We start from the raw sequence: 26,940 nt of genomic DNA on the forward strand, positions 1-26,940 counted from the left end.
CATCCAATCCTTTATGTTAGCAATGCAATTTTCCATAACAGATACTGATGACAGCTCTGAATCATTATTGAGTTTTGTATACAGCTGGGTGTCATCAGCATAAAAATTAAAATCAATGGGAAAAGTGGATAACATATGAGAAAGGGGAGCTGTATACATTGTAAAAAGGAAGGGGGGCGAGAATAGATCCCTGAGGCACTCCACGCGTTAATATGGATGGACAACGGACAAGTATTTTTGAAGCTTGGCATATGTTGCCTGATAAGGCTTGGTAAGCATCAGAATCAGTTGTTTGGCTTCTTTCTTCTCTCTGCTGGTGAAGCAATGAGGGAAGAACTCCTCGTCTTTAGCCATATTCACCCCTGAGTCGGTGTACACAAACTCCAGTTCCTCTAGCGCATTTTGTTTTCGCTTTATTTTTTTTCAAAAATTTGCCAATTTTGGATAATTTGCCAAAATTTGCGGATCGCCCAAATAATGCAGATGACAGTTTAACATGCAATGCGCTATTTAATGTATCTAGATTCCAGACAAAAGCTCTTCCTTCAAACATAAACAAGCCTATCACACCCTAGGGACTTTCTACGTACACACTAACGCATTGCTTTTGTTTTTTTCACATTTCATTCACCAAGGAGAGCACACACACACATACACACACACACACACACACTTCATTTTCTTTAGTTGCTTTCAAAATTCAACGCTCCTTTGCTGACGAACGTTTTGCACCCAAAACGTTAATTTTTAAAATACTGTTTCCACCCGAGGCGTTTCCATTTTCACTTTCTTGCTGCCATTTTTATGATCCCATGATTGATTCAGCCCCCCCCCCCCCCCCTCCTCATTTACACACACCGCTCTTTTTTTTTACTATCATAAGCCTCAGGTAGCTTTCATGACTGACATGTTGCCATTCCAATCACACCCAAGGGCCAAGGGACTCGACACACGCTCACAATGAGGCCAGCAAACTATATCTTTCATATTCCAACAACCAAGGAGTAAACACGCTAAAATTCTCATTACATTTTGCTTTATTTGTTGTCAACGTTCATTTGTTTATTGTTTTGTTGACGAAGGGTTTGCACCCGAAACGTCCGTTGTTTATTTGTACTGTTTCTATCCGAGACCTTTGCGGTTAGGCAAAGATTATATAGCTAAGGGGAACAATTAGAAAAACCCTATTCAGATAATTTATATAATCCTAGTTATTTCCCTTGGTACTTCCTGAAGCAATAAATCACTCCCAAGTGAAGTTGTAATCGACGTGCAGGTCTGATAACCCAAATCCTTATGGGCTCATTGTTGTAATGGAAATCTCAAAAATGAAGGCAAATATTGTCCATGACAACAATGTTAAACTAGACCCATAAGCGGGTGTCAGGGGTCAGTTGTAATCTACTTGTGTGCTAACGTTTTGTTTTTTGTTTTTAGGGTTTTATGGCGCTTGCAACACATTTAGGTTATATCAGCGCCAGTAAACAGGAAGAAAATGGGATAGTAAAAAGTTCTAGAATTACAATTAAAGCACCCAAGAGAAAGTAAGACAAAGGGGAACTGGGAACAAATAGGGATCAGATGTAGATTCCAAGAGCATACCACCAATGTACTTAATTTGAGATCACCTAAAAGTCTCATCCAGACACAAGCACAGGTCCCAACTAAGAGGAATACACTCAAATGTTTACCAATCATATAATATAATATGCAAACTTAACATAATATAATGCATAACAGAGAGATGATTTACAAGGGAAAAAAAATATAATCTCCCAAAACAATAACTATGCATTTGACTGTTTCCCTCCCAGGTAGGACTCCGACCAGGGCCAGGAAAAAATCAAGTAACCTCATTCCAAGACAAAGACAGAAAGCATGTTGGAAAACAGATATAAGGAGATAGAAGACACAGTATGTACCTCCCTGCCCGCTATGGGAGGTCAGGATCCCCACCCAGTGTGTGCTAACGGCAAGCATTATTATATACACAGTTGATACCAATTAAACCAACATACACATATTTTCAGGTCTAATAACCGAGCATACGAATGGACCTGATTTATAATTGGTTGTGATGGACAATATTTTATTATGTATCAAAGTCAAAGACAGAACCACTCTTACACTTGAACTGAAGGGCATCGAAATATTGATAACAGAAATGACGTGAGAGGAGTGTCAGAAGACGAGAGAAAATAAAAACTTTTGTGGAAATGGGGATTTGAACCCAGAATCCAACCGCACCACTCCAATGGTGGAAGGTGTCGATTGCAAAGCATCCTTCTTGTGGCCAAGTAAAAGCTGTTGTAACAGTTGGGTCCTGGGTTCAATACCCAGTGATGCAAAATGTATATATTTAAGTGCGGCTATGTGGTCTAGTGGTATGACACTCGCCTTCGGATCAAAAGGTCCAGGGTTCGAATGCCGCTCTGAGCAGGGCATAGTTAAATCCTTGGAAAAGGCTCTTTACTCACATTCTCTCACCGTACTCAGATGTAAAATAAGTACCTGGACATGAACAGTGTGGGCTTTGTCGAAAAAACAAACTTTTAATGTCGCCTAACAGTAACAGACGCCAGCCACGTCCCGTCCTGCATGTTGTGTTGCTGTTGGCTAGGGATCACTTGTGAAGCGCTTTGATCATGTTAAGTTTAGGCTTCTCTATATAAATGGTTGAGTTTATTATTTATTATTTTTTTACATATTTGCCCTCTGTCACTTCTCTGGTCCCTTCATTTTGCGTATCCTAGATAGCTGGTCGCTGATTCGGATAAGTAAGTAAGATAGCATAACACTGTGGACCCATCCCCATTCCCTCCACAATAAGAAAGATAAATGGGAGAGGGGGGGGGGGATACAACATTCCCTTACCTAAAAAATTCCACCAGTTGCACAATAAAACAAAAGCAACCACCACCCCCCCCCCCCCTCCCCCCACCCCAAAGAAAAACCTCTATAACGAACACAATTAAATATGTATGCTGTCTTTGGTTTGGTATCCATTTTATTTCAAAATTCTCAACAATTCAAAAGTGCTCATTCACAATGTTGTTTTGTTTTTATGTTTGTTTTTAAGGCTTTTACGGCGCTTGCAACACAATTAGGTCATATCAGCGCCAGTAAAAAGGGAGAATATGGGATAGTAAAAAGTTCTAGAATTACAATTAAAACCCTATCCGCCTCAACTGGGTGCAATGCACCCAGGAAGGCCATTTGAACAATTATAAGTCAAAAACGGCTCAATGTACACCGCCCAAACTTCATGTATTCCTCAAATCACATAAAACACACAACATATCTAAAATTCATACTTATATGACATATTTTAAAAAAATTATGGGATGTTAAATATTTTTGTCACAGTCCACCTCGACTGGGTGCATTGCACCCAGTGACTTTTACATAGGAAACTGTACAAATTACAACAGGTCTTGGCAGGTCTTGAGAGGCGGCCGTGAAGGCAAGTTGGAATGTATGTCATTCATAACACTGTTCACTTCACAAATGACATGAATCACTTCTTGTTTTCAAGAGTTACTTCCCTTTATCCCTTCCCGCGAAAACAATGCAAGTTGGCCATTTTGACTGAAATCTTCGTTGACATCCAAACTATAACAAAGGTAATGTGTTTTTTGTTTTTAAGGGTTTTACGGCGCTTGCAACACATTTAGGTCATATCAGCGCCAGTAAAAAGGAAGAAAGTGGGATAGTAAAAAGTTCTAGAAATACAATTAAAGCACCCAAGAAAAGGTAAGACAAAGGGGATTAAGTTCAAATAGGGAACATATGTAGATTCCAAGAGCACACCATCAAAGTACTTAGTTTGAGATCACCTAAAAGTCTCATCCAGACAAGCACAGGTCCCAACTAAGAGGAATACACTCAAATGTTTACCAATCATATAATATAATATGTAAACTAAACATAATACAATGCATAACAGAGAGATGATTTACAAGGAACAAAATATCATCTCCCAAAACTATAACTATACATTCGACTGTTTCCCTCCCGGCCAAGGAACTCCGGCAAGGATCAGGACAAAACTAAATAATCTCATTCCAAGACAACGACCGGAAACAATTGGAAAACGGGTATGGGGGGATAGAAGACACAGAATGTACCTCCCTGCCCACTATGGGAGGTCAGGATCCCCACCCAGATAACAAAGGTAAGTTTTATTACCTCACAACCATATTTATGCACATCTGTTTTCAATACGTCCTTATCCCTTTTAATTTTTTTATGGTCTAGAGGTTAATAAATGATAAAAAGTCAGTGAAATTGTTGAAGTACAATATCGATGAAATCCTGTACCGTAGTCGAGCCAGAGCATGGTTCACATTCACATGTGTCTTGTTTTTCAAAATATTGACTCATGCCGCTTACGCCTATTGTTTTCAAAATTATAGTTACACCGCGATTTCCTTTCTTGAACTGTTTTATATCTTTAGAGGAAGTACAGATGGCACCCTATGATCATCATCATCAGCAGCAGTAGTAGTAGTAGTAGTAGTAGTAGTAGTATTAGAAGTAGTAGTGTTTCTTGTCCATTTTGACACTTTCAACTTCTGCTTCATTTGTCCTCTATTATTTGTGCTATGCTCCTCCCACCCCTGAACTTGCCCGTTCCTCTGACACTATATTTTGTTATTACTGTTAGCCTCTGTAAACCCTTAAGTAGCAGTAAGATCGTCATCATCATCGCATAGTAATCATCTATGATTATTTTTGTTTTATTTGTCCAGAGACCATTGCAATGGACAGAAATGTTTTCCAATGCCTTTTTGGACCGGATCCTGGTGATGATGATGATGGTGACAGACCACTTAGTGAAGAAGAGGATATGTCTGATGAGGAAGAATGGATACCACCACCACCACATGAAGAGTGCCCTGAATCTGATTCAGACATAAACAGTGATGACGAGTTGGACAGGAGCTACATCACATTGATACCACCTCCCTCAACCTCACGCACCGCCACAAACGATTCCAACGTTCCTAATGATGATGAACAAATCATTGGTAAAGATGGGGAAACTGTGTGGTCCTCAACTCCTGCACTAGGATCTCGAACACCAACCAAAAATATTCTCAGAATTCCTCGAAATCGCACTCCCTTCACAGATCATGTAATGACACCAGAAGACGCTTTCCTTTTGTTTATTTCTAAAACCATGATCGAATCAATTGTGGAAAATACCAATAAGGAAGGAATTCGAATGAAAGGACACCGCTGGATTAAAACTGATGGAGTGGAAATGACTGCTTTCATTGGCTGTCTCATTCACACAGGCTGTCTACACCAGAATTTGTTGTCTTTGGATATCCTTTTTCATCCCGTCGATGGAAATCCACTTCTCCGAGCATCATTCTCTCGTCACCGATTTAATCACCTGATTAACGCAATCCGTTTTGATGACAAAGAGACCAGAACAGCTCGTAGAGCTAGGGATCGGTTTGCTCCATTCAGGGATATCTGGGAATCATTCCAAATGAACCTAAAGAAACACTACCATGCTGGTGAAAGTGTGACAGTGGACGAACAGTTGATGCCGTTTCGTGGCAGATGTGCTTTTATCCAGTACATTCCGAGCAAACCGGATAAGTATGGGATAAAGATTTTCTGGGCGTGTGACTCAAAAACAAAATACCCAATCAAAGGGTTTCCATATCTGGGGAAAGAAAACTCTGGACCTAGGATAAACACAGACAGAAACATGAATATTGGAGCGGAAACTGTGTACCGACTAGTTGAGGACATAAAGGGGACAGATAGAAATGTCACTTGTGACAATTACTTTACGGACCTAAAGCTGGTGGAACAATTGGCTAAAGAAAATCTTACCGTTGTGGGTACAGTCAGAAGAAATAAGCGGTTTTTGCTCACACAGTTCCAGGAAAAAAAGGGCATCCCTTTGAACACCTCCAAATCCGTGTATCGGAAGCAGTGTACTTTGGTGAACTTCCAAAGCAAGAGACAGAAGAACGTCATACTGCTAAGCTCAATGCATGCAACAGGAGACACCGATGACAATGGCAAACCAGAGATAGTGTTGTACTATAACAGTACAAAAGGTGGAGTAGACTGCATGGACCAAATGGCACACTCATTCTCGTGCAAGAGGAAAATCAAAAGATGGCCTATGGTGATGTTTTTCAACCTGACTGATTGATCTCTCTACAGTTGCGGCCCGTGTCATATGGCAATCGAAGTTTCCAAATGACAACCTTGCCCATGATGACAAACAACATGCCTTCAACAAAAAAATGTCTCATCAACTTGTTTTGCCGCAGATCCAGAGGCGAGCAAATGTGGCTACTCTGCAAAACCACATCAAACAGAACATTTCCATTGTGCTCAGCACCATCATGCCCCAGAACCAGCCAGAGATATCACAACCACCACAAAAACGCCCCCATCCTGGCGATGATGGTACTCAACCAGACCACAAACAAAGGAAGTAATCCAGATGCGTTTTGTGTCCAACAAAGAAAGACAGGAAGATAGCTTCCAACTGCAGCAACCAAAGTTGTCAGAAGCCCATATGCAAAGAACATACCATTATCATGTGCTCTGTTTGTGGCAAAGTGTAGTGATAGATTACTATTAGTTCTGCTGAAACCGGAAGAGAGAGAGAGAGAGAGAGAGAGAGAGAGAGAGAGAGAGAGAGAGAGAGAGAGAGAGAGAGAGAGAGAGAGAGAGAGAGAGAGAGAGAGAGAGAGAGAGAGAGAGAAGTGTGTGTGTGTGTTGTACACTGTCATGACTTGATAATAAATTGGATTGTTTGAAACCAGAGTTCCTGGGTATCAATATTGCTGCTAGTTGAGGAGTTTGGGGTTTTCCCCCTCTTACTCTAAGTCACTGGGTGCATTGCACCCAGTTGAGGGGGATATGACTATTGAGTTTTTTTTGCTATGTCAGAGTTACTGGGTGCGCTGGGAATCGTATACAAAATATGTCGAGGCGGATAGGGTTAAAGCACCCAAGAAATGGTAAGACAAAGGGGAATGGTACAAATAGGGAGTTGATGTAGATTCCAAGAGCATACGATCAATGTACTTAGTTTGAGATCACCTTAAAGTCTCATCCAGACACGAGCACAGGTCCCCACTAAGAGGAATACACTCAAATGTTTACAATTGAGAACAACAATAATACATAACAGAGAGATGATTTACAAGGAAAAAAATAGCATCTCCCAAAACAATAACTATGCATTTGACTGTTTCCCTCTCAGCCAGGGTATCCGGCCAGAGCCAGGACAAAACCAAGTAATCTTATTCCAAGACAAAGACTGAAAGCAAGTTGGAAAAAGATAAAGGGGGATAAAAGACACAGTTCAGTAAGTACCTCTCTGCCCACTATGGGAATCATTCACAATGTATCCCCCCCCCCCCCCCAATATATATATATATATTATAACCCTATTTTGGAACTGTGGTGTACATTTGTACCCCAAGGCCTGTTTTTTGGCTCTAAAATATTTATTTTTCAACGGATTTGCCCTAAATTTGGACAATTCCTCAAAAATTATGAGTTATAAGTATAATGATAAAAATTGTTTTTAAAAAAAGAGTAGTTTTTGAGATACACATGCATGGCGTTTCTCATGTCCTATTCCTGCACTGTGGGGTAGAAATGTACCCCAGACTCTTAGATAAGGAAAAAACAAAAATATACCGATTCCTGCACTGAGGGGTACAGATGTACCCCATACTACACATAAGTAAAATACAAATGTTTCCTTTATATCCCATTGTGTTTATGAAAGCAATGTTAACTGCAAAGTCAGAGGAGGAGATTAAAGTATGTTTGGAATTAGTTGTTCAGGTATTTGCTGCACACCCACGGGTTGTGGAGTACATAAAAAAACTTTTTTGTAGAAAAAAAGAGTGGGCTCTTTGTTACCGAGGTTAACCTTTCTTTGTTACCGAGGTAACCTTTCTTTGTTGCCGAGGTAACCTTTTTTTGTTACCGAGGTAACCTTTTTTTGTTACCGAGGTAACCTTTTTATAAGAGGCAATAATAGCAACAACTTTGTCGAGGCTGCAATGAAAATCTTCAAGTTCAAGGATAAGGTGTTACATTGAACAAAAGCATGAAACATTCTTCAGCTAATTGACTTTGTAACATCATATCTGGAAGATTTTTATTGATGGATGTTGCTAATGGCCGTTGCACTAGCTGACAGAAAGGGTTAGTCAGGGAAGGATCTGTGTCTATTCCAGAGGAAAGCATTTCATTGGAAGATGACACATGTCTGGTGAGACGTGAGACACAAACTGATGTTACTTATGCTGTAGATATGGATTTAGGAATGTGTACATGTTTGAAAGTTTGGAATGGTGGTGGATGCAAACACCAAGCTGCTGTTATTTTACATTATGGGATGGGATCACTAAATTTTTAGCCAGTAACTCCGCAGGCACAAAATCACTTCTATTTCCTTGCTACAGGTGACAAACTCAATACAAATATCAAATAATAACTGGTTTGTCCCTTTAAGATCAGCCACAGTGACCAGCAACGAGCTAGGAGAACAGCACGGACTAGAACAGGAAATTTCAGTTGAAAATGAAAGTTCAAATATCAATGTCATTGATAGAACTGATGATGTGCTTTTGGATGTAAATGTAAGTAATGAAATAGGTTCCCCTGCAGATGCACAATTGTTAGATAAATTTCAGAAAATTGAAGATTTTGCCACCATTATCAAAGAACTTCTGCAGACAGATAGACAGTACTTTGAACCAACAGTGGACATGTTTTTAAGTTCAGTGTAGAAAATTTAAACTCATAGCCGTTGGTTTTCTTCTCTTTGCTCATTTGGAAAATACTCTGGCTGTTCTTCAAAGGGCAAACTTACCAAATCAACCAAGCGTTTGCTACTATGACCTATTTCCTCTAATAGTGGCTGCCACCAGGGACATCATTTTTTATATTGAAGGTGAGTCTGGTATGAAATAAAATAGGTAAAACATATGATTTCCACACAAACAGGCAAGGTTTTGTAATAATACATAGTAACTTCTTTCTGTTCCATTGTTCACATAACAGTCGTGACATACAATTCCACAATTGCCTCAGGCAACATCTCGAGTAAGGAAGATTAAGGTCACATACGGCAAATGCATTATTGATTACAGCCATACACCATCTCCTTGAGACTATGGTGTGCTTACTCTGGAGTCTGGTGCCTTTTTCGACAAAACACTGATTGGGATAATTTTGATAGTGAACCAAGCCATAGCACCAGAATCTAACTTTGGGATAAACATTTAATCAATGAGCATTGTAACAGTAACAGTCGAGGAGGTTGGCCAGAGCTATCCAGCAACTCTAAAGCTTAGCTGCTGCAAGCTTGTTTTGTTTGTTTTTGAGAGTTTTACAGCGCTTGCAACACATTAAGGTTATATCAGCGCCAGTAAAAAGGAAGAAATGGGATAGTAAAAAGTTATAGAATTCAATTAAAGCACCCAAGAAAAGGTAAGACAAAGGGGAATTTGTTCAAATAGGAAACAGATGTAGATTCCAAGAGCACACCATCAAAGTACTTAGTTTAAGATCACCTAAAAGTCTCATCCAGACACAAGCACAGGTCCCGACTAAGAGGAATACACTCAAATGTTAACAAATCAAATATAACATATAAATAAAACATAATACAGTACATAACAGAGAGATGATTTACAAGGAAAAAAATATCATCTCCCAAAGCAATAACTATACATTCGACTGTTTCCCTCTCAGCCAAGGACTCCGACCAAGGTTAGGACAAAACCAAGCAATCTCACTCCAAGACAAAGACAAAGCATGTTGGAAAACAGATATAAGGGGATAGAAGACACAGTATGTACCTCCCTGCCCGCTATGGGAGCTGCTGCAAGCCTTGTCGGACCGAAGCCTGATAAGTAAAAAGCAAACTTAGGGCATTGCAGGGAGGATAAGATTATTCATCCATCATTTGCACACAACAGTTAGAAAGAACATCACATTTTCTTGATGTCCTCCTTAATTCTCTACTGGGAGCGCAAGCACAAACCACAGAGATGCCAAATGACTGAAAACCAAAGGAGCTTTATGCCCACTACCAATCAGTTCACTTGGCTGTGATGGATAGGTCTGATCAAAGGCTCATTATGAATGCTAAACCAACGATACGAAAATGGAAATTCTAGCAACTATTCTACCAGTACCAGGCTTTCGAGTGAATTAAATGTGAATTGGGGAAATATGAAGTCATAGGACTGAGTTGAGCCGAAAATACTCCACTCCTGTGGAATTGGGGGGGGGGGGGGGGGGGGGTGGGGGGGTGGTAATGAGCTCAAGATGTGAATTGGGTCTCTAAATTTAAGTTTAAAAAAATGAAAGGTACATACATTGTTGCACCAGTGTGAGGCCAAGACCCAGCTGAATGATGACAGTACACAAGGGAGGTTTGTGGGACTCTCCAACTTTCCTTGTTGCAAATAACTGCAGCAAGCCACAAAGTATCGATAGTACTATGCACAGTGATGAAGCTTGCAAGGGATTTCAAAACAACCTCTAGAGTAGTAAACGGTTTTAGAAGTTGTTTGATAAATATAATTTGTGAAAAATTCTCATCAATGGACCATGTCCTATTCAGAGGATTAACTATTGCAACTGTCCATATCGGACAAGAAAAAATTCCAATAGAGTGAATTGACAAAACCAGGGATTTGAAGAAGTTATTTTGGATATAAATGAAGCAAACCGACTTGGGAACACAACTAAAGACGCCAGAGGATCTTCAGCATATAACTAGTTTTGTGGCAAAGACAAGCAATCTTGATCATGGTAAGTGGCTGGTTGGATGGTAATAATAATAACAGAGTAGCCTTGGCGTTGTCTTTGGATAAAGTATTTGTACACATCATCCCTTTGATCCTATGTGTGACGATAACCAAATATGAGCCATGATAGTAAGATATTATAAGAATGGTAGAACACAGAGGAGATACAGGGGGCAGCGGGGCTCAGCGGTACAGTCTTTGCTTCGTACCCAAAATGTACCGAGTTTGATCACCGCCGCTGAGCTGTGTGGCCTTGAGCAAGTCACCTCGCACTAGCTCAACTTGCAGTGCTGGATTGCAGCTGATGCCTGGGTTATTCCAGTCTTCCCTTGGAACAGACCCTAGAGACAAATTTCCCCTTGGGGCCCTTGGGGATTGTTATGTTCAATTTCTAAAACCGAGATTCTAAGATTCTAATTGAGATTCTAAGGGTTGAATGAGAAATTTATTGTAACCTGTATGAAAGATGTATGAATGCCTATTATGAACAAAGGGATGTAACCATGTATATTCTTCTTCTTCTTCTAGGTTCCATGCCTGGTCCAGGCTTCGGATACTGCATGAATTATCTCTCTCCATTCCTCCCTGTCTCTTGCCTTTTCAAACAGCTCTTGGATTGTTAGGCTGGTGAAGCCCTTCAGTTGGTCTATGAGTGTTTTTCTTTGTCTCCCCCGGGCGCGTTTACCAGGTATTTTTCCACAACTTGCCAGGTATTCATTCTTATCTTTCCTTACTATGTGTCCGAAAAAGGATAGTTGTCGATCCACTATTAAGGGCATTAGTTTCCTTTGTTGGTATGTTTGTTTTAGCACTTCTTCGTTCGTTTTGTGTGCAGTATACGATATTCTCTGCATCATGTATATATTTTAGTGTAAATTAGTAAAGTAAGAATTATTTCCCTTGAATCTTTATATCGCGCTATTTAGTCAATTATGTTATTTGCCCTTGTTGTCTTCATGTATATAAACAGGATGTAAATAAATTCATTGTTCACAAGTGCTTACAAGAGCCTTCAGAGTTCATTCTTTATTTCACCACGTTGGCTATCCAGAGCCATCAGGCTATTAAGAGCCTTGAACATAACATTTGGCGACGAGGATAAAACCTACAACATCTTATTTCTATTCTCATGAAGGTATTTTTCTAGTGTCATCATTTTCAAGATGTCTAGTTTATTTGGCAATATCAGTGAGTTCAATGCTTCAAAAGAAACAATTTCGGACTATTTAGACCATCTGTCATTTTACCTGGATGCTAACCAAATTGAAGAAGACCACAAAAGGAGAGACATTTTAATCACAGTTATTGGATCATCACAATTTAGATTATTAAAAAATTTAGCAGCTCCAAACAATTTAAGAGAATTAACATTTGACCAAGTTTGCAAATTACTCACAGATCATCATGAACCCAAACTTCCAAAATATTTACAAAAATCTAAATTCGATCAGAGAACAAGACATCATAATGAAACTGTGCCCGCATTCATTGCTGCTCTACGACATTTGGCTGAACATTGCGAATTTGGAAATTCCCTAAGTGAACGACTATGTGAAAAATTTGTAACTGGCATAAACGACGAAAGAGTTCAGCGAAGACTATTAGTAGAACCTGATTTAAATTTAGAAAAAGCTCTGAAATTATCCTCTTCAATTTTGCAAGCTCATTCTGGTGCTAAGGAGCTAAATCATGCTGCAGACCTCAACTTCAGTGAGCAAATGCCTAAAGGAAATTTTTCAACAACTTCAAGACCCCCCAGCACAAATTCCAGATCGCATGGCACAACATATCCACATGGTGCTACTCCCAGATCTACTTCTCGTTCACATAACTCAACGCCCCAACATCCTCAACGTAGTAACCAACAACAACAACAACGTCGACAACCATGCTATGGATGTGGTGGACCACATTCTCGACATCAATGCAGATTCCGTGATGAAACCTGTTATAAATGCAACAAGATAGGTCATATCGCTAAAGTGTGTCGTGCTAATACCTCCATTCATCAAGAACAACGACTGCAACACCAGAAAAATCATCTTCTTCAAGAGACCGATGACGACAACCATATTAGTGGGAATTTTGAAGATCTACATTTATACAACATTTCAAAATCTAAATTAAACCCCATCAGCATAGACTTGATCATTAACAACCGCCCTATCTCATTCCAGCTTGACACTGGTGCTGCACTCAGCGTAAGCTCCTACAATGACTACCAACGCTTCTTCGCCGAGACCCCGATCAAACCAAGGACCTGCTCACTGCAAACTTACACTGGAGAAAAAGTCAAAGTTCGTGGTGAGATAATAGTCAGTGTTTCGTATGACAATTCAGTTCATAATTTACCATTACTCATTGTAGAAGGAGAGGGACCGCCCTTATTCGGTAGAAACTGGCTAGTTAATATTCAGTTAAAATGGAATGAAATTTTCACCATCAGATCCACACCCCAATCACCCTCGCTTCAAAGTGTTCTTGACAAATTTAGTAATGTTTTTGGTGACAATGGCAAATTAAAAAATCACGAAGTCAAAATTCATTTGAAACCAGATTCGGTCCCAAAATTTTCGAAAGCCAGGCAACCTCCTTTTTCTCTTAGGGAAGGGATAGAAACAGAGATTACAAGATTAGAAAATAATGGGATAATAAAAAGGCTAGGGCTATTGGTCAGTACTGACTCCCAGGCGCTAGCACATGCGGGTCAGTACTGACGAACAGACGCCAGTGCCTGGAGGTCAGTACTGACCAATAACCTGGTGTCTATTGGTCAGTATTGAACAACAGGTGCCACCGCCCACAGACAACCTCTCTTCGGTCTGTGCCACCGCCCACCATTGATCAGCACTGACGAACATCGGACCTGTTCGTCAGTGCAAAGACCTCTTCGCACTTATTCGTCACTTCCAAAAGTATACCATTTAAAAAAAAAAAACAATTAAAATTCCAGGCTCTCAGGCCAACTTATCCGATGGCACACAGTAACACTTGGTCACCTAGATAAGTTTGATTTCTAACGCGTTAGATGCCGTTGGGGCAACGATATGACTCGTTATTTCAAGCCACCGTAAGATTCTATTTTATTTTATGTTGTCCATTCTATTTCTTTGGGTTATTTTGTTTTTATTGTTTTTTTTTCCCCCGTATATTTTCGTTATAGCTTTATTTAAAGAAAAATAGAGGAAAATGTGTTCTAATATTTCCTGTTACGATTCTTTTATAATACTTTGTCCATTCTATTATACTACTACCACTCACTGCTACTACCACTACTGCTACTACTACTACTACTTATATTACTTATATGTCTTTTATCTTCCATTATTTTCTGGAAGATTCTGCTCCCTGACCTTTTCTTATCAATCAGATCACCCCCCTGGGGCACGCTATCCTCTACCCACGCTGACATTTCATTCATACTGCAACCTCAACCACCATTGAGTACAGACGACAAAGTTATTTTTCATTATATTTTATTTGTTTTCCACGTTTATTTGTGTATTGTTGTGTTAATGAAGGGTTTGTACCCGAAACGTCCATTGTCTGTTTTGTTCCCATACGAAGCCTTTCATTTTCACTCTTTCGTTAGTATTTTACGATCACCGGCTTCAGGCAGCCCTTACCGTTTTCTACTTTTCCTGTCTCAGTAAGATGCGAGCAAGCCGAATTTCAAATGACAGGAATGAAGAAAGACGAGACAATGAAAGAGCTTTCACTTTCAGTTCTAGCGCCACGCATCAGTGCAGTGAGCATGCGCGTTGGATGAACCGAAATATAGGGCTTCCAATTTGGCGTTTCAACACCAAATTTGGTCTTTTTCTCGGGATTGGACAATTTCACTTGTTTAATTAATTGATATATTTATTAAACAAATCTCACGTAAACCGACAAAAAGATTTAGTGAAAACAAGGGCTTCCCTGCGACTAGTATGGGACAGGAAATGCTGATTTATTTGTCGTAGAGCAAGTTATTTTTAAAAATGGCATTTTTCCATAATTTTGGTACCGTCAACGCCCGTGGCCAGGTCAGAACTGACCAATTGGCATCAGTACTAGTAATAGTAATAGTATTAGTCAGTACTGACCCCCAGACGCCGGTGCCTGTTCGTCAGTACTGACCCGCAGGTGCCAGCGCCTGGGGGTCAGTACTGACGAATAGCCACTCCGTTTATAAAAAAAGTGCAATTTTCTGACTGGGCCACCCCAGTTGTTCCAGTGAAGAAGAAAGATAATTCTATTAGATTGTGTGGTGATTACAAAACAACAGTAAACAAATGCATTGAAAACGACAAGCACCCCATTCCTAGAACAGAGGATCTACTCGACAAACTTTCCGGTAGCGAGAAGTTCACGAAGATCGATTTTTCAAATGCTTACAATCAGCTGCCTTTAGACAGTGAGTCGCAAAAACTTACAACCATCAACACTCACAAAGGTTTATTCTATCAACGTCTGTGTTTCGGTTTGAGTTCGAGTCCCAGTTTATTTCAACGAGTCATGGATTCACTCTTCAAAGACATACCTCAGTGCTGCGTTTACTTTGACGACCTCTTCATCACAGGAAAAGACGACCACGAACATTTGAAGACTTTGGAACGTGTGCTCAACATAATTCAAGACAATGGATTGTCCATTCGGCAGGAAAAATGTCAATTTCTCTCTGACTCTATCACATTCCTGGGATACCGACTCGATAAACAATTTAATCTGAAGGCTCAAGTAAGCACTTGTGAACAATGATTTTATTTACATCCTGTTTATATACATGAATTGACTAAATAGCGCGATATAAAGATTCAACTTGAATCTTTATATCGCGCTTGAATTTCAAGGGAAATAATTCTTACTTTACTAATTTACACTAAAATATATACATGGTTACATCCCTTTGTTCATAATTGGCATTCATACATCTTTCATACAGGTTACAATAAATTTCTCATTCAACCCTTAGAATCTCAATCATTACAGGGATAAATCAAGGGATTATCTTTTTGTTTTTGTTAGGTTGCATGTACTGTATGAATTGAAAATTCTATTTCATATGGTCTGTGCAGCGATTTGCACTGGAACTGCACACCACAAATATGAATTAGAGATAAGAAGAGGCACATACACTCCACATGAACAACATTTGTACCTAAAGTACAGAAATTGAATTAATATCAAAACAAATCTCTATTCTCTAAAATGCTTTTCTTGTGCTGAAAAAAAAAAGGAATACATGCAGTATATATTTCTCATATATAAGTATAGGGGGCATTAGTACCCCACAGTGCAAGAATAGGAATAACTGCCCTTATGAGTCTGGGGTACATTTGGGAATCGGTACATTGAGGTTTTTTCCTTATGTCAGGGTCCAGGGTACATTTGTACCCCACAGTGCAAGAATTGGGGTCGTTGAACACAATGCAGGAATAGGAATATATAAATATATATATATATATATATATATATATATATAAAATATATATATATATATATATATATATATATATATATATATATATATATATAAAATATATATATATATATATATATATATATATATATATATATATATATATATATATATATAAAATAATATATATATATATATATATATATATATATATATATATATATATATATATATATATATATATATATATATATATATATATATATATATATATATATATATTATATATATATATATATTTTTTTTTTTTTTTTTTTTTTTTTTTATTGAGCACGTTTAGTGGATATTGTGCCATATAAATAATCAATATAGATACATAAATGCCCACCATAGGAGTTCAGGAATCCCACCCAGGTTTCATTCATTGTATTGATTCATACAAATGTCAATTTGTGTCAAGGCTTTCAGAAAAATGATTCTTAACCTTTTTCTTTTAAAAAATGTCTTGTAAAGCACTTTGAGTACCTTTAGTGGATATTGCGAAATATATAAATGCTCCATTAAAAAAAAAAACAACAAGAAAAACTCATATTAAAAGAGAGCACAGATTAGAGATAAAGAAGAGATTCTGGGAGTTTGGTGGTAGAGTAATCGCAATTGTGCTGTGTGATCTTGTGGTAAAACACTCGCCTTCCAATCGAGGAAGGTCCTGGCTTCGAGTCCCAAGTGGGGCATAGTTGAGTCCTTGGAAAAGGCTCTTTACTCACATTCTCCCACCATCCTCTGGGGCAAAATATGTACCTAGCCATTAACAGTGTTATCTCTGTCAAATTTTTTTTGGTAATATTCCCTAACTGGCGTCATGTCTGGTCGTATATGTTAAGTGTTGCTGTTGGCTAGGGACCCTTTTTGTAAAGCACTTTGAGCACGTTTAGTGGATATTGCCCTCTATAAAAGCCCAAGTTTTCACAAAGTCCTCAATATATTTTAAGGGCCCAGATAGTCCCCATCTTTACAAATGATAATACAAAACTCTATGAATTAAACACAGCATGCTCAATGTGCTTCTAAATGTGTCATTTATTTCCCCATCAGGCCATACGGAATCCTATTTCTATTTCATACAGTAACAAAGGCCTGCAAGGCATCCTTTTTTGTAATCACACTTTGACAATATCCATCACTGACGATAGCCAGGTCCTCATTCACACCTGAGTTGAGTGGAGTCATGCGTGTCAAGTGATTTACTCAAGGACACAATGTCACCCATCCAACGACGGATCATGCTCAACATTGCTTGACTTTTGTGACCAGTCGAGACACTGTATTGTTGAGCCACAGGATCCCACTATGAGGAACACACTTAAATGCTTACATTATATATTCAAAGCAACAAATATCACAATAAATAACAGAGATGACTTACAATGAAAAAAAAAATATCATCTCCCAAAGTTAAAACCATTGACTGTTTCCCTCTCAGCCAAGGACTCTGGCTAGGGAAAGGACAAAACCAAGTAATCTTTGAAAAACAAAGCTCCTTGTTCTCTCTAGGGAAAGCAAAGTGTAAAACAGATATAGTGGCATAATGGAAGACACAATAAGTGACCTCCCTGCCCACTATGGGAGGTCAGGAACCCAATCCAGAAAGCTGCTAATGTTAAAATTTGATGGCAAAGTAATCTCAACCCCCTGCTTCCCTTCCTTGAAAAGACAATAAACAGTGGAATTTCTTGCATTACTCTGGATATAACCGTCTTCTGTTCATCCTATGAACTGTACGACTTGAGTTTGTTAAACTTTCCTATAAATTCCGTCCGCTTTCAGAAGACTGAAGATTCAATCAGGGGAAAGAAATCACATGACAATTTTTCCTGATCACCACCCAAAATGCCTTGATGATCTATTTTCCTTTTTTCCCAGAATGCATTTTCTTGCTGACGTATGTTACGTGTCTATCATCTAAAAATCCTTTGATGCTCGACTCCTTTAACGGAAGGATCTCCGTGATAAGTCCACTCATTGTGGTGATGTTGTTTTCCCGAATAGTGAATCGTTGGCCAGGGTAGATAACCATTGGGATGCGAAGAATTATTTCCACTGTTGCTGCTTCCCCTGGCATTAACATAGAGTTTTCTTCTGACAGATGAACACAGGCTGAAATATTCCAAGTCTCACAATACATCATCTGGATATACTTGTCTGTGATTGGCTTCTCTCGGCCTCCCTCTGACTTAGTCAAGAGGTAAATTTGAGCAGTGAAAGCATTTCCTTGCTCCAAAGAACCAACCTTGCTTAGAATCATACCTCTGTGTATAATATCTGTTTTGATGCCTCGAAGTAACGCACCTATATTTTCCCCTGCCACACATTCCTTCACGGCCTTACCGAAAACATGTAAATCTGATACAATAGTTTTCATCACATTACCCATGCCTACCACTTCACAAGCATCTCCCTTTCTCAAAGTTCCTTGCTTTAATGTTCCAACTGCTACAGTTCCCCTACCTGGAACAGTCACCAATTTTTCGATGGGCATGAAGAACGGTTCATCATACTTTCTATTCGGAGTTGGAATACTGTCATCGATCACCGACATAAGTTCTAAAATTTTATCACGCCCCAATTTTGGATTATCCCCATTCAAAGCCTGTAAGGCAGAACCTGCAACAATAGAGCACCCGTCCCCATCAAATCCGTATTCTGTCAGAATTTCCCTAATTTCCAATTCCACCAGTTCGACCATTTCATCATCAACAATGTCGACTTTGTTGATGAAAACAACGAGGTTTTTGACACCAATTTGTTTTGATAAAAGTAAATGTTCACGAGTCTGCGGCATGGTACCGTCGGTGGCAGCGACAACTAGAATGGCACCGTCCATCTGGGAAGCGCCAGTAATCATATTTTTGACGTAATCTATATGTCCTGGGCAATCAGTATGGGCATAATGGCGGTTGGGAGTTGCATATTGAATATGAGCAGAATTGATAGTTATTCCTCTTTTGATTTCATCCGGAGCTCGATCAATAGCTTCGTAAGAAATAAATTTATTCTCACCACAATACTCCTCCGATAAGACTTTAGTTATGGCGGCAGTCAGCGTTGTTTTTCCATGGTCCACATGACCGATCGTCCCAATGTTACAATGGGGTTTCCTTGAGGCAGCAGATGACGTGACCTCCGCCTCTTGCTTTTTTCTGAATTTTGAAGAGGTTGTAAAATTTTGATGTAACGATAAAGGTCGAAATCTTGAGTTGTTTATCAGTTGTTGACTTAAACGTGACAACTGACTGACAGATCGAATGAGTGAAAACATCGCCGGCTGAAGCTTATTGGTTATTATTATTATGGGGGCAGCCATGTTTTGGTCAGTGACCTTCACATTTGACCCAATGAGTTCAATACTGTTTCGCTTTTGAAAAAAATGAAAATCCAACAAAACAACAAGCCATATCTTATTGAGTAAGTTTAAACCATATCGAACTGAAATATTTAATCTAAATATAAGTCCTAATAAATACAATATGTTACATAATGAAAACAAAAGCGTCTAAATGATATTATAGTAGCCACCAAGGAATTTATGGTAGCCACTGATGTTAATTAATAATGCGAAATTTAATTAAGACGTGCACCGTTCTTTAGCGATGGAGATAATTTTGCTAAGGCAGTGTCTACGTACACGGTAGCCGGGCACCTAGCCTCAGGATCTACGTAGGTACACGGTAACTCCGGTTACTGGTTTGCCGCTACAATACAAGCTATGGATGGACCTCGCTCTGTATGTGGGTGTGGGTGTGTGGTATTAAAAATTAAACAATGCAATATAACCCATTAAAGGCAGGATTCAAGGTTATCATGTATGTTACTGTTACCGTGTACGTAGATCCTGAGGCGAGGTGCCCGGTTGGTAACGAAAATAATGATATCATGATATCTGCGATATTCCTCTTTATAACAAAGTTATGCATCTTTAATTGAACCCCCCTAAAACTTAGTAAGAGCAGACGGCAATTTCCAGTCATAACTTTCTTATGGCGAGTTGCGTCACAATTTGACTCCCAGGAAGCAGGTCAGCAGTTTGTTTACATTGCCACCGAGATTTTCTCACTTTTCACTCTCTCTACAAAAAAGAGTTCCTTATGGATACTGAATAGCGAGTGATTTGCACTATAACCACTTCGTTTTGCTAAAGCTGATGGTATAAACAAAAAATTTGAAGACCTGTGGAAGTTCGTAGGGTTAAAAAAAAAACAGCCCGTGGAGTCCGTAGCTATGTATAATGCATGCCATAATGAATATAAAACCAACTATGTTATCTCTTATCTCTGAATTAATCTAAAATGTTTGAATCAAACTTTGATGCCACCGATACCCAATGTTGACAAATACCAGAAACAGAGTAATAGGTAGTCCAAACTCGCCATCAGGAAGGACAACAAGTTCTAAGATGATGCACCGGCGACGGCGACTAAGGCAGTGCGTAAAGTTAACCATGGCCATAATCGCAATCGCTATCATTGTAATCATAATCACTGCTGCCACGAAAAGAAAGAATGTGTTCAATGTTATCAATTTTCAACACGTGTCAAATTCACCAGATGTCACTTTACAAAATGGTCTAAGGATAGGACACATGCGATTCGATCGTTTGACGAAATCGATGATTTTTGAAGAGCCCGGAAGTGTTGGTGAAGCACACATTTACGCCACATTTAAACTTAGGTCAAAACACTTTTTACATTCAGCGAAATTGAAATCTTACAAAGACTGTGTTAAAACTTCAAACGATGGAGACGTACAGGTTTTATGTCTTGAATTCAATAATGTTGTTTCAGCAATTTATAGCAAAAAGGTTGATGGCATAGACTGCCATATTGTTCATTGGGCGCAACAGGAAGAAGAAGACATAAGGAAAGTTGAACCAGTCCTAGACCAGTGTGTTGTTATGGGTGAAAATTGGTATGGGGGAGGGGCTCTATCAGAACAAAGATGGCCATTGAATCGAGTCAATGTTCCGATGCAGCCTTACATCACCAGGGAATTCAACTCTCACCCAAACACAGGTGTCCAGTTTGAATCCCATTTAGAGCCATATTTTGTCAGTGCCAGTGGCACTGCCATACTTTTGGATCCTTTTCTACCATTATTTGTTTCTATCAATGAAAATGAGGATGAGAAAATTTGCTTCAAATCAACGTTTGATAAACCATACCGATTGGATGACCGAACAGATAATGGGAGGAAATTATTGAAATTTACAATTTGTAAAGACCGCCTGGCAAGAGATGTACATAGAGCTTTGCTCAGAAATGACATTTTAAAACGCCCTATGTCAATGCCAAACATGGACATCTTGCAGAAATCTGTTTGGAGTACTCGGGGAATTAATGTAAGAAATATCAATGAGAAGATAACTCTCAATTACGTTAATCGCCTAGAAAACAGTCGTTTAAACTATAGCCAACTTTTTATAGATGGAAATTATTCCCGATTTCCTAGCAGTGTTTATTTTAACGAGAAAAAATTTCCACATTCAGCACAGATGGCGATGCAGTTTGATTTTAATCCACCGCATAAACAAATAAAAATGGCCACTGAGGTTTTTCCTCTCCTTCCTCATTTTATGAGTTCAAAACATTTTTCATTCCAAAATTCTAAGCGTGACTCTGAGAAGAAAGGAAGTGAAGCTGTTTTCTTGGATGTGTCAAACACAGAGGCTGTGAAGTGGTTCATATCTCAACTGAACACAATTGTGTCAGAGGTCAAGGTCAAGGGTTTTAGGTTTTCAGGAGGTCAGGCCTCATTGGTGGTGGATAAACCAGGAGTAATTGTCACCAACCACAGAACAAACACAGCCCTTCATCCGAACCAAATAACACATGAGTACGGTAACATTGCTGGATTATTCCAGGGTAATTCTTTTTTAGGAAGTGGTTATAAAAGCCAAAGGCATGGGCTAGTAGCAGATGCAGGACCTTTCCAGGCATCATGGTCCCACCGGAAAGGGTTAGGGAGTATTATTCCAACAGTTATCACCTATGGGATTATGGGATATCTATTCGTATCGGTGGGACCTGTGGGAGGCATTGAGTCTCGTATTGATTCTGTTTCAGGTCAGTTTCACCTCTCTGATCTCAATCTGTATCTGCGTTGGTTACAACTGGCCATCTTCCTTCCTGTCATTGAGTTTTCTGTAGGTCCCTGGCAATACAATGAACACGTTGTCAACATCACAAGACATTTGATGGGCTATCGACACAATGAAATATGGCCTAATTATTTGCTGCCAGCCATCAAGGAAGCATCTGAGACAGGTAGTCAGTTTGTCTTTTCTTCATCTTCTTCCTTTTCCTACTCTTCCTCTCCTTGCCTATTCCTCCCCCTCATATCCTTCCTGTCTCTCCTCTTCCTCTTCCTCCGACTTGAATCTTGCATCTTGTATTTTTAAAGTGTGTTTTGTGTTATTGAATAGACCTGTAAATTCTCAGTCAATTAACTGAAATCAGTCAATTCATCAAATTCAAATATTTTAAAAGAGGAAAGAAAAAAATGAAGAAAGAAAGAATTCATGAATCGTAGTTGAATGACCGTGAAGTAATTAGGAACGTTCCACAGTGCTACGCATAGCTCAAGGGCTGTTTATATTTACGATGGATATATTGCCAAGGCTAAGCGACGCTTCTTAGAATTGCCGTGTCTGAACACGTCCCAGTGTATTTTCACACAGCCTTCATGAAATTATCTTTTCACTTTCCAAACCTGTCGTGATCCCAATGGTAGCCAATTTTAACTGAGCCACCAAGCGATAAATTTCATTGTTTTGTCTAAGCCAAAATTGACAACATTTACTTGGTGGAACCTAAAAGTATGAAAAAGTTTAATTTGAAAGCCGGAAGTGCGTTATGAAGACACCTTCAAATCAAAAGTTATATGATTGCTACAAGCACATCTCGATTGCCTCACGTTGTAAACAAACTGGTTGACCGTCTCTTCACTGATTGGGTACGTAAGTATAAGAAACAATTGTAAGTAGCCTAATTAATTCCCACGTAAATTAGTTTTCTGCCATTGTTTTGCTCAAGTGAGCTTGCTGTTTACTATTCATCTCGATTCTTTGGATTTTTACCAAGAGTTTCAGTGAGGTTCAGTTTGTCTCAGTCAATTGTTATAGAGCTCAATTACAGGTCTATTAATGACAGTGTCCCAATAACTCAGCTAATCAAGTGATACTTACGTAGCTGCTAGAAGTTGTTGACTGTAAAAAGTCATAAACAAACTTGAATAGAACAGCTTTAAAAAGAACAAAATACCAAATATGGAACGTTTCGGGCTCAAAACCTTTCTTCAGCCAACAACAAAAAACAGTGGAAACGTTCCTGGGTGAGGGAAAGATTAAATTTCCTGACAACTCGCCTGGTCCTCAAGCAGTGATTAGGAAAGATTTTATTTCCTGATTTCCTTGGTTCCCAAGCAGTGAGCTGGATCTACTAGATAATGTGGAAAGTCTTTCGTGAAAGACTAGAGAATCCCATCAAAAGGGTCAAAGCAATAGTTACTTACTATCTTTCTAACAAAATAAACTGGGATAAAATTTGGCTCCATTTATGACTTAAAAGGGTTGTTTTTGAGTGTGTGTTTGTCTATGTATCAGGGATGGTAATCTTCTGCGGATTTTCAGAATTCCGGGATTTTGGGATTTCTTCGGAAATTTTCCACTCACTTTGCCGTGTCAAACATTTTCCTCTGATAAAAGCTCAGGTCAAGTGGTGGATCCATGAAAAAATCTCCATCATATCTTGTGTCATATTTGAATTTGACACTTGTGCTCAGTTGCATGAATTTTGGTGACACTCCCATTTTTATGGCATCAATCTAGACAAACTGGCGTCAAATGTCAAAATTGAGACAAGGCAATTGATGGTCGAAAAGGAAGGGGGTGGGGGAGGGGTAAATGAGTCTATACTTTATTTGTAAGTAGGTCAAGAGTGGTAGTGCAGTTATAGGTCCGTTTAAAGAGATAATTTTTATAAAACTTCTACAAGACTTTGACCTTGGTGCAGTATATAATACACATGCAAACATACACAGCCACTCACACACTCCATTGCCGTCTCCCATAAAGGACACCTCTCTGCTTACTCTAATCACTTCGCCATTAGTTCCAATTTCATGCCACGTGCCATGATGTGCAAGTGGTTGGCTATGGCGGTAAATAGCAATCTCTCCCTTCCCCCCCCCCCCCCCCCCCCCCCCCCCCCGTCACACATACCCCTTGTGACATATCAATAAAGTAAATAATGATAAAGTTCCCTTTTTTCATCCTCATGCGGAAATTTGTCTTAGGGTTTATTCAAAGGGAAGACTGAAATAACCCAGGTATCAGCTGCAAATTGAGCTAGGGAGAAATGGCTTGTTGACGGCCATATTATAACTTGGTGGATATTCAAACTTGGTATCTTTCAGGTACAAAGCAAAGACCATACCTCTGATCCACACTGACCCCCCCCCCCTCCCTCCTCTCCATCAAATGTCATGCAATGTAGTTTCCTTGAACTACGGTTTTCTAGAGAGTTTTTGCTTGTCCCAAGGAGGTCAGGAAACCATTGTGGAGTGTATTATACAGATGAAATTCCATCACCCAGCTCCCGTGTGCCAAAAGGCAAAGTGTATTGGAATTCAGAATGCTAGAATCCATTGAGAACTGTATCATTTTTGGATAGAATTAGAATAGGATATGATGAATGCACACTTCTTGGAGATGATTTGGCTGTAATCCACAACCTACAGCCAGGAGATTCATATATATATGGACCTGGCACGTAACCTGATTATATACCATTTGTCAGGGCCAGGCTTATGCCACTGTCATTATGGGAGACCATATTTATCTGATTCAACATGTGTCATAATCTGGATGATGATTTGATCTGCATGGATATATTGAATTGAATCATTAATTAAATAGACGTAGGGGTCTGGATAACACATTGAACACTGAAAACATAAATAGATTACTATATAGCAATGTATTTAAAAGTAATCTATTTATGTTTTTAATGTTTGTTTTTTTGTTGTTGTTGACTGAAGAAGGGTTTTGAGCCCAAAACATTCCGTGTATGGTATTTTGTTCTTTTTTGAAGCTGTAATATTCATTTTTGGGTCACCTGTTTTAAATTCATGTTATTTATATCGGCCTTAGATCCTTAATTTGATCAGTTTGCCATCATTATGGACTGTTGATTTGAAAAAGAATCTTCTTACCAATGGATTACTCATTTCCCTTGCAGGTCACCCAGTGATTCGGCCCCTGTGGTGGGCGGCCCCGGAGGACCCAACGGCCCAGTCCATTGACTGTGAATTCTTGGTTGGAGATAATCTTTTGGTGGCCCCTATATTGGGAAGTGGCCAGGACAGGACAGTTTATCTTCCACTTGGATGGAAGTGGCGGGACAAGCTGAGAGGTGGCCGCATCTACGAAGGCGGTCAGTGGCTGGATGATTACAGAGTGGAAGAATTTGAAATTGCTGCTCACTTTGAACGAGTGAACAAGACATGATACCTGTTAGGTGATATTGTAATTTTTTCCAACAGAGACAACACTGTTAAGGGCCAGGTATTTATTTTACACCTGATTACAGTAAGAGAATGTGAGTAAAGATCCTTTTCCAAGGATGCAACTATGCATCGAGCGAGGTTTAAACCTAGGACTTTCCAATCTGAAAACATGTGTCATACCACAAGACATATAGCCACATAATAAGTGTAACCCACACCTCTATCTGGTATTATGTAAGGATGAATCCATATTTATAAACCAGATGCTGGAATTTCATCTATGGAGGACCTTCCAACCACTGTGGAAAATCTGTAGAATTCCCACATTTTGGCTTCCATTTCAAAACTTCCTGAGCATCTCTTGTAATTAAAACTTATTGAAAAGGAGAGTGGATGCTAGACTACATCATTTTAAGGATGTTTAAGTGTTATTTATTATTTGTGAGGGTAAATTGTCGATTTTGAAAGTTAACTATAGCGACTACAGTTTTTATCTCCTGAAAATTTCGAATTTTTACATTTTTAAGTTGGCAGGTCTGCTATGGATGCTGCCTGCGTCTTTTGACCTCCCAAGGTGGGTGGTAAGAGAATCAATTTTGCTGTGTCTTCTATAAAATACATACCGTAAAAACATCAGGAAAAAACAGACAGACACAGAGAAATATTTCCCTGCTGTCTATCTGTTTTTTTTAAAGTTATGTTTTTATTGCTCTTTGTTGTTGGGTTAAGAAGGGTTTTGAGCCTGAAACGTTCTGTGTTTGGTATTTTCTAATGATTTAAATTCCTTTTTGCCGACCACAGATTCTGGCAGCTTAATGTCACTTTGACATTGAAAATTTAAGTTTTTGATGTTTTCGTAACAGAAACTCTCTTTTTTCCATGAATTTAACTCAAATGTTATAAGTGTAAAAATTTTTATTCTCTATTGTCTTCTGGCACTTTTCTACTCTCTTCATATCTTGTTGTTACCAACATAAGTGCCTGCTCCACTCACTTTTCTGAATTAAAAATTCACCCCATACACCGGAGCATACTCAATGTCTCAATCGTTTCTATGTTATATGTTTGTGATGAGAATATTGGCTATTAAGCTTAACTGCTGGTCAAAATTACTTCGCGATGGTGGCGAACGAATCGGCGATCTCAAGAAGT

At 39.1% G+C, this 26,940-nt stretch overlaps 3 protein-coding genes and 1 pseudogene across 4 annotated transcripts in view; 3 read left to right on the forward strand and 1 right to left on the reverse strand.

Annotated features, from left to right (window-relative positions):
* LOC144979431 (uncharacterized) overlaps nucleotides 1–15,797 on the forward strand; it is a 198,183-nt gene extending 182,386 nt beyond the window's left edge. The window contains exon 2 of the mRNA XM_078926078.1: nucleotides 15,751–15,797. The gene's annotated coding sequence lies outside the window, so the exon portion shown is untranslated. The remainder of the gene's footprint in view (nucleotides 1–15,750) is intronic.
* Nucleotides 10,969–17,442, forward strand: LOC144980217 (uncharacterized). The gene is made up of 4 exons (XM_078927799.1): nucleotides 10,969–11,012; nucleotides 11,959–13,337; nucleotides 15,034–15,545; nucleotides 17,323–17,442. Exons 1-4 carry the CDS (start codon nucleotides 10,969–10,971, stop codon nucleotides 17,440–17,442), a joined length of 2,055 nt encoding a protein of 684 aa, XP_078783925.1.
* On the reverse strand, nucleotides 16,532–19,873 carry LOC144979432 (elongation factor Tu pseudogene; annotated as a pseudogene). The gene has a single exon (XR_013646697.1). The product of XR_013646697.1 is annotated as an elongation factor Tu pseudogene (transcript).
* Nucleotides 19,874–20,363: 490 nt separating this feature from the next.
* On the forward strand, nucleotides 20,364–26,821 carry LOC144979433 (myogenesis-regulating glycosidase-like). The gene is made up of 2 exons (XM_078926079.1): nucleotides 20,364–22,547; nucleotides 25,521–26,821. The coding sequence occupies exons 1-2, from the start codon at nucleotides 20,609–20,611 to the stop codon at nucleotides 25,787–25,789; spliced, it is 2,208 nt and encodes a 735-aa protein (XP_078782205.1). The 5' UTR covers nucleotides 20,364–20,608; the 3' UTR covers nucleotides 25,790–26,821.
* Nucleotides 26,822–26,940: the final 119 nt, after the last annotated feature.

The sequence above is a fragment of the Berghia stephanieae genome, chromosome 9, assembly GCF_034508935.2.
Source record: "Berghia stephanieae isolate SIO BIC M18660-M18661 chromosome 9, UCSD_Bste_1.3, whole genome shotgun sequence".
Taxonomy (NCBI): Eukaryota; Metazoa; Mollusca; class Gastropoda; order Nudibranchia; family Aeolidiidae; genus Berghia; species Berghia stephanieae.

What these genes read in the sequence shown, in the direction of transcription:
- LOC144980217 (XM_078927799.1), top strand. Translation starts at nt 10,969, where the DNA reads ATGGTAGAACACAGAGGAGATACAGGGGGCAGCGGGGCTCAGCG. An exon ending in GGGGGCAGCGGGGCTCAGCG is followed by an intron (nt 11,013 to 11,958) that starts GTACAGTCTTTG and finishes ATTCTCATGAAG; the next exon opens with GTATTTTTCTAGTGTCATCA. An exon ending in AATTTAATCTGAAGGCTCAA is followed by an intron (nt 15,546 to 17,322) that starts GTAAGCACTTGT and finishes TTTCCCCATCAG; the next exon opens with GCCATACGGAATCCTATTTC.
- LOC144979433 (XM_078926079.1), top strand. Translation starts at nt 20,609, where the DNA reads ATGTTGACAAATACCAGAAACAGAGTAATAGGTAGTCCAAACTCGCCA. An exon ending in CAAGGAAGCATCTGAGACAG is followed by an intron (nt 22,548 to 25,520) that starts GTAGTCAGTTTG and finishes TTTCCCTTGCAG; the next exon opens with GTCACCCAGTGATTCGGCCC.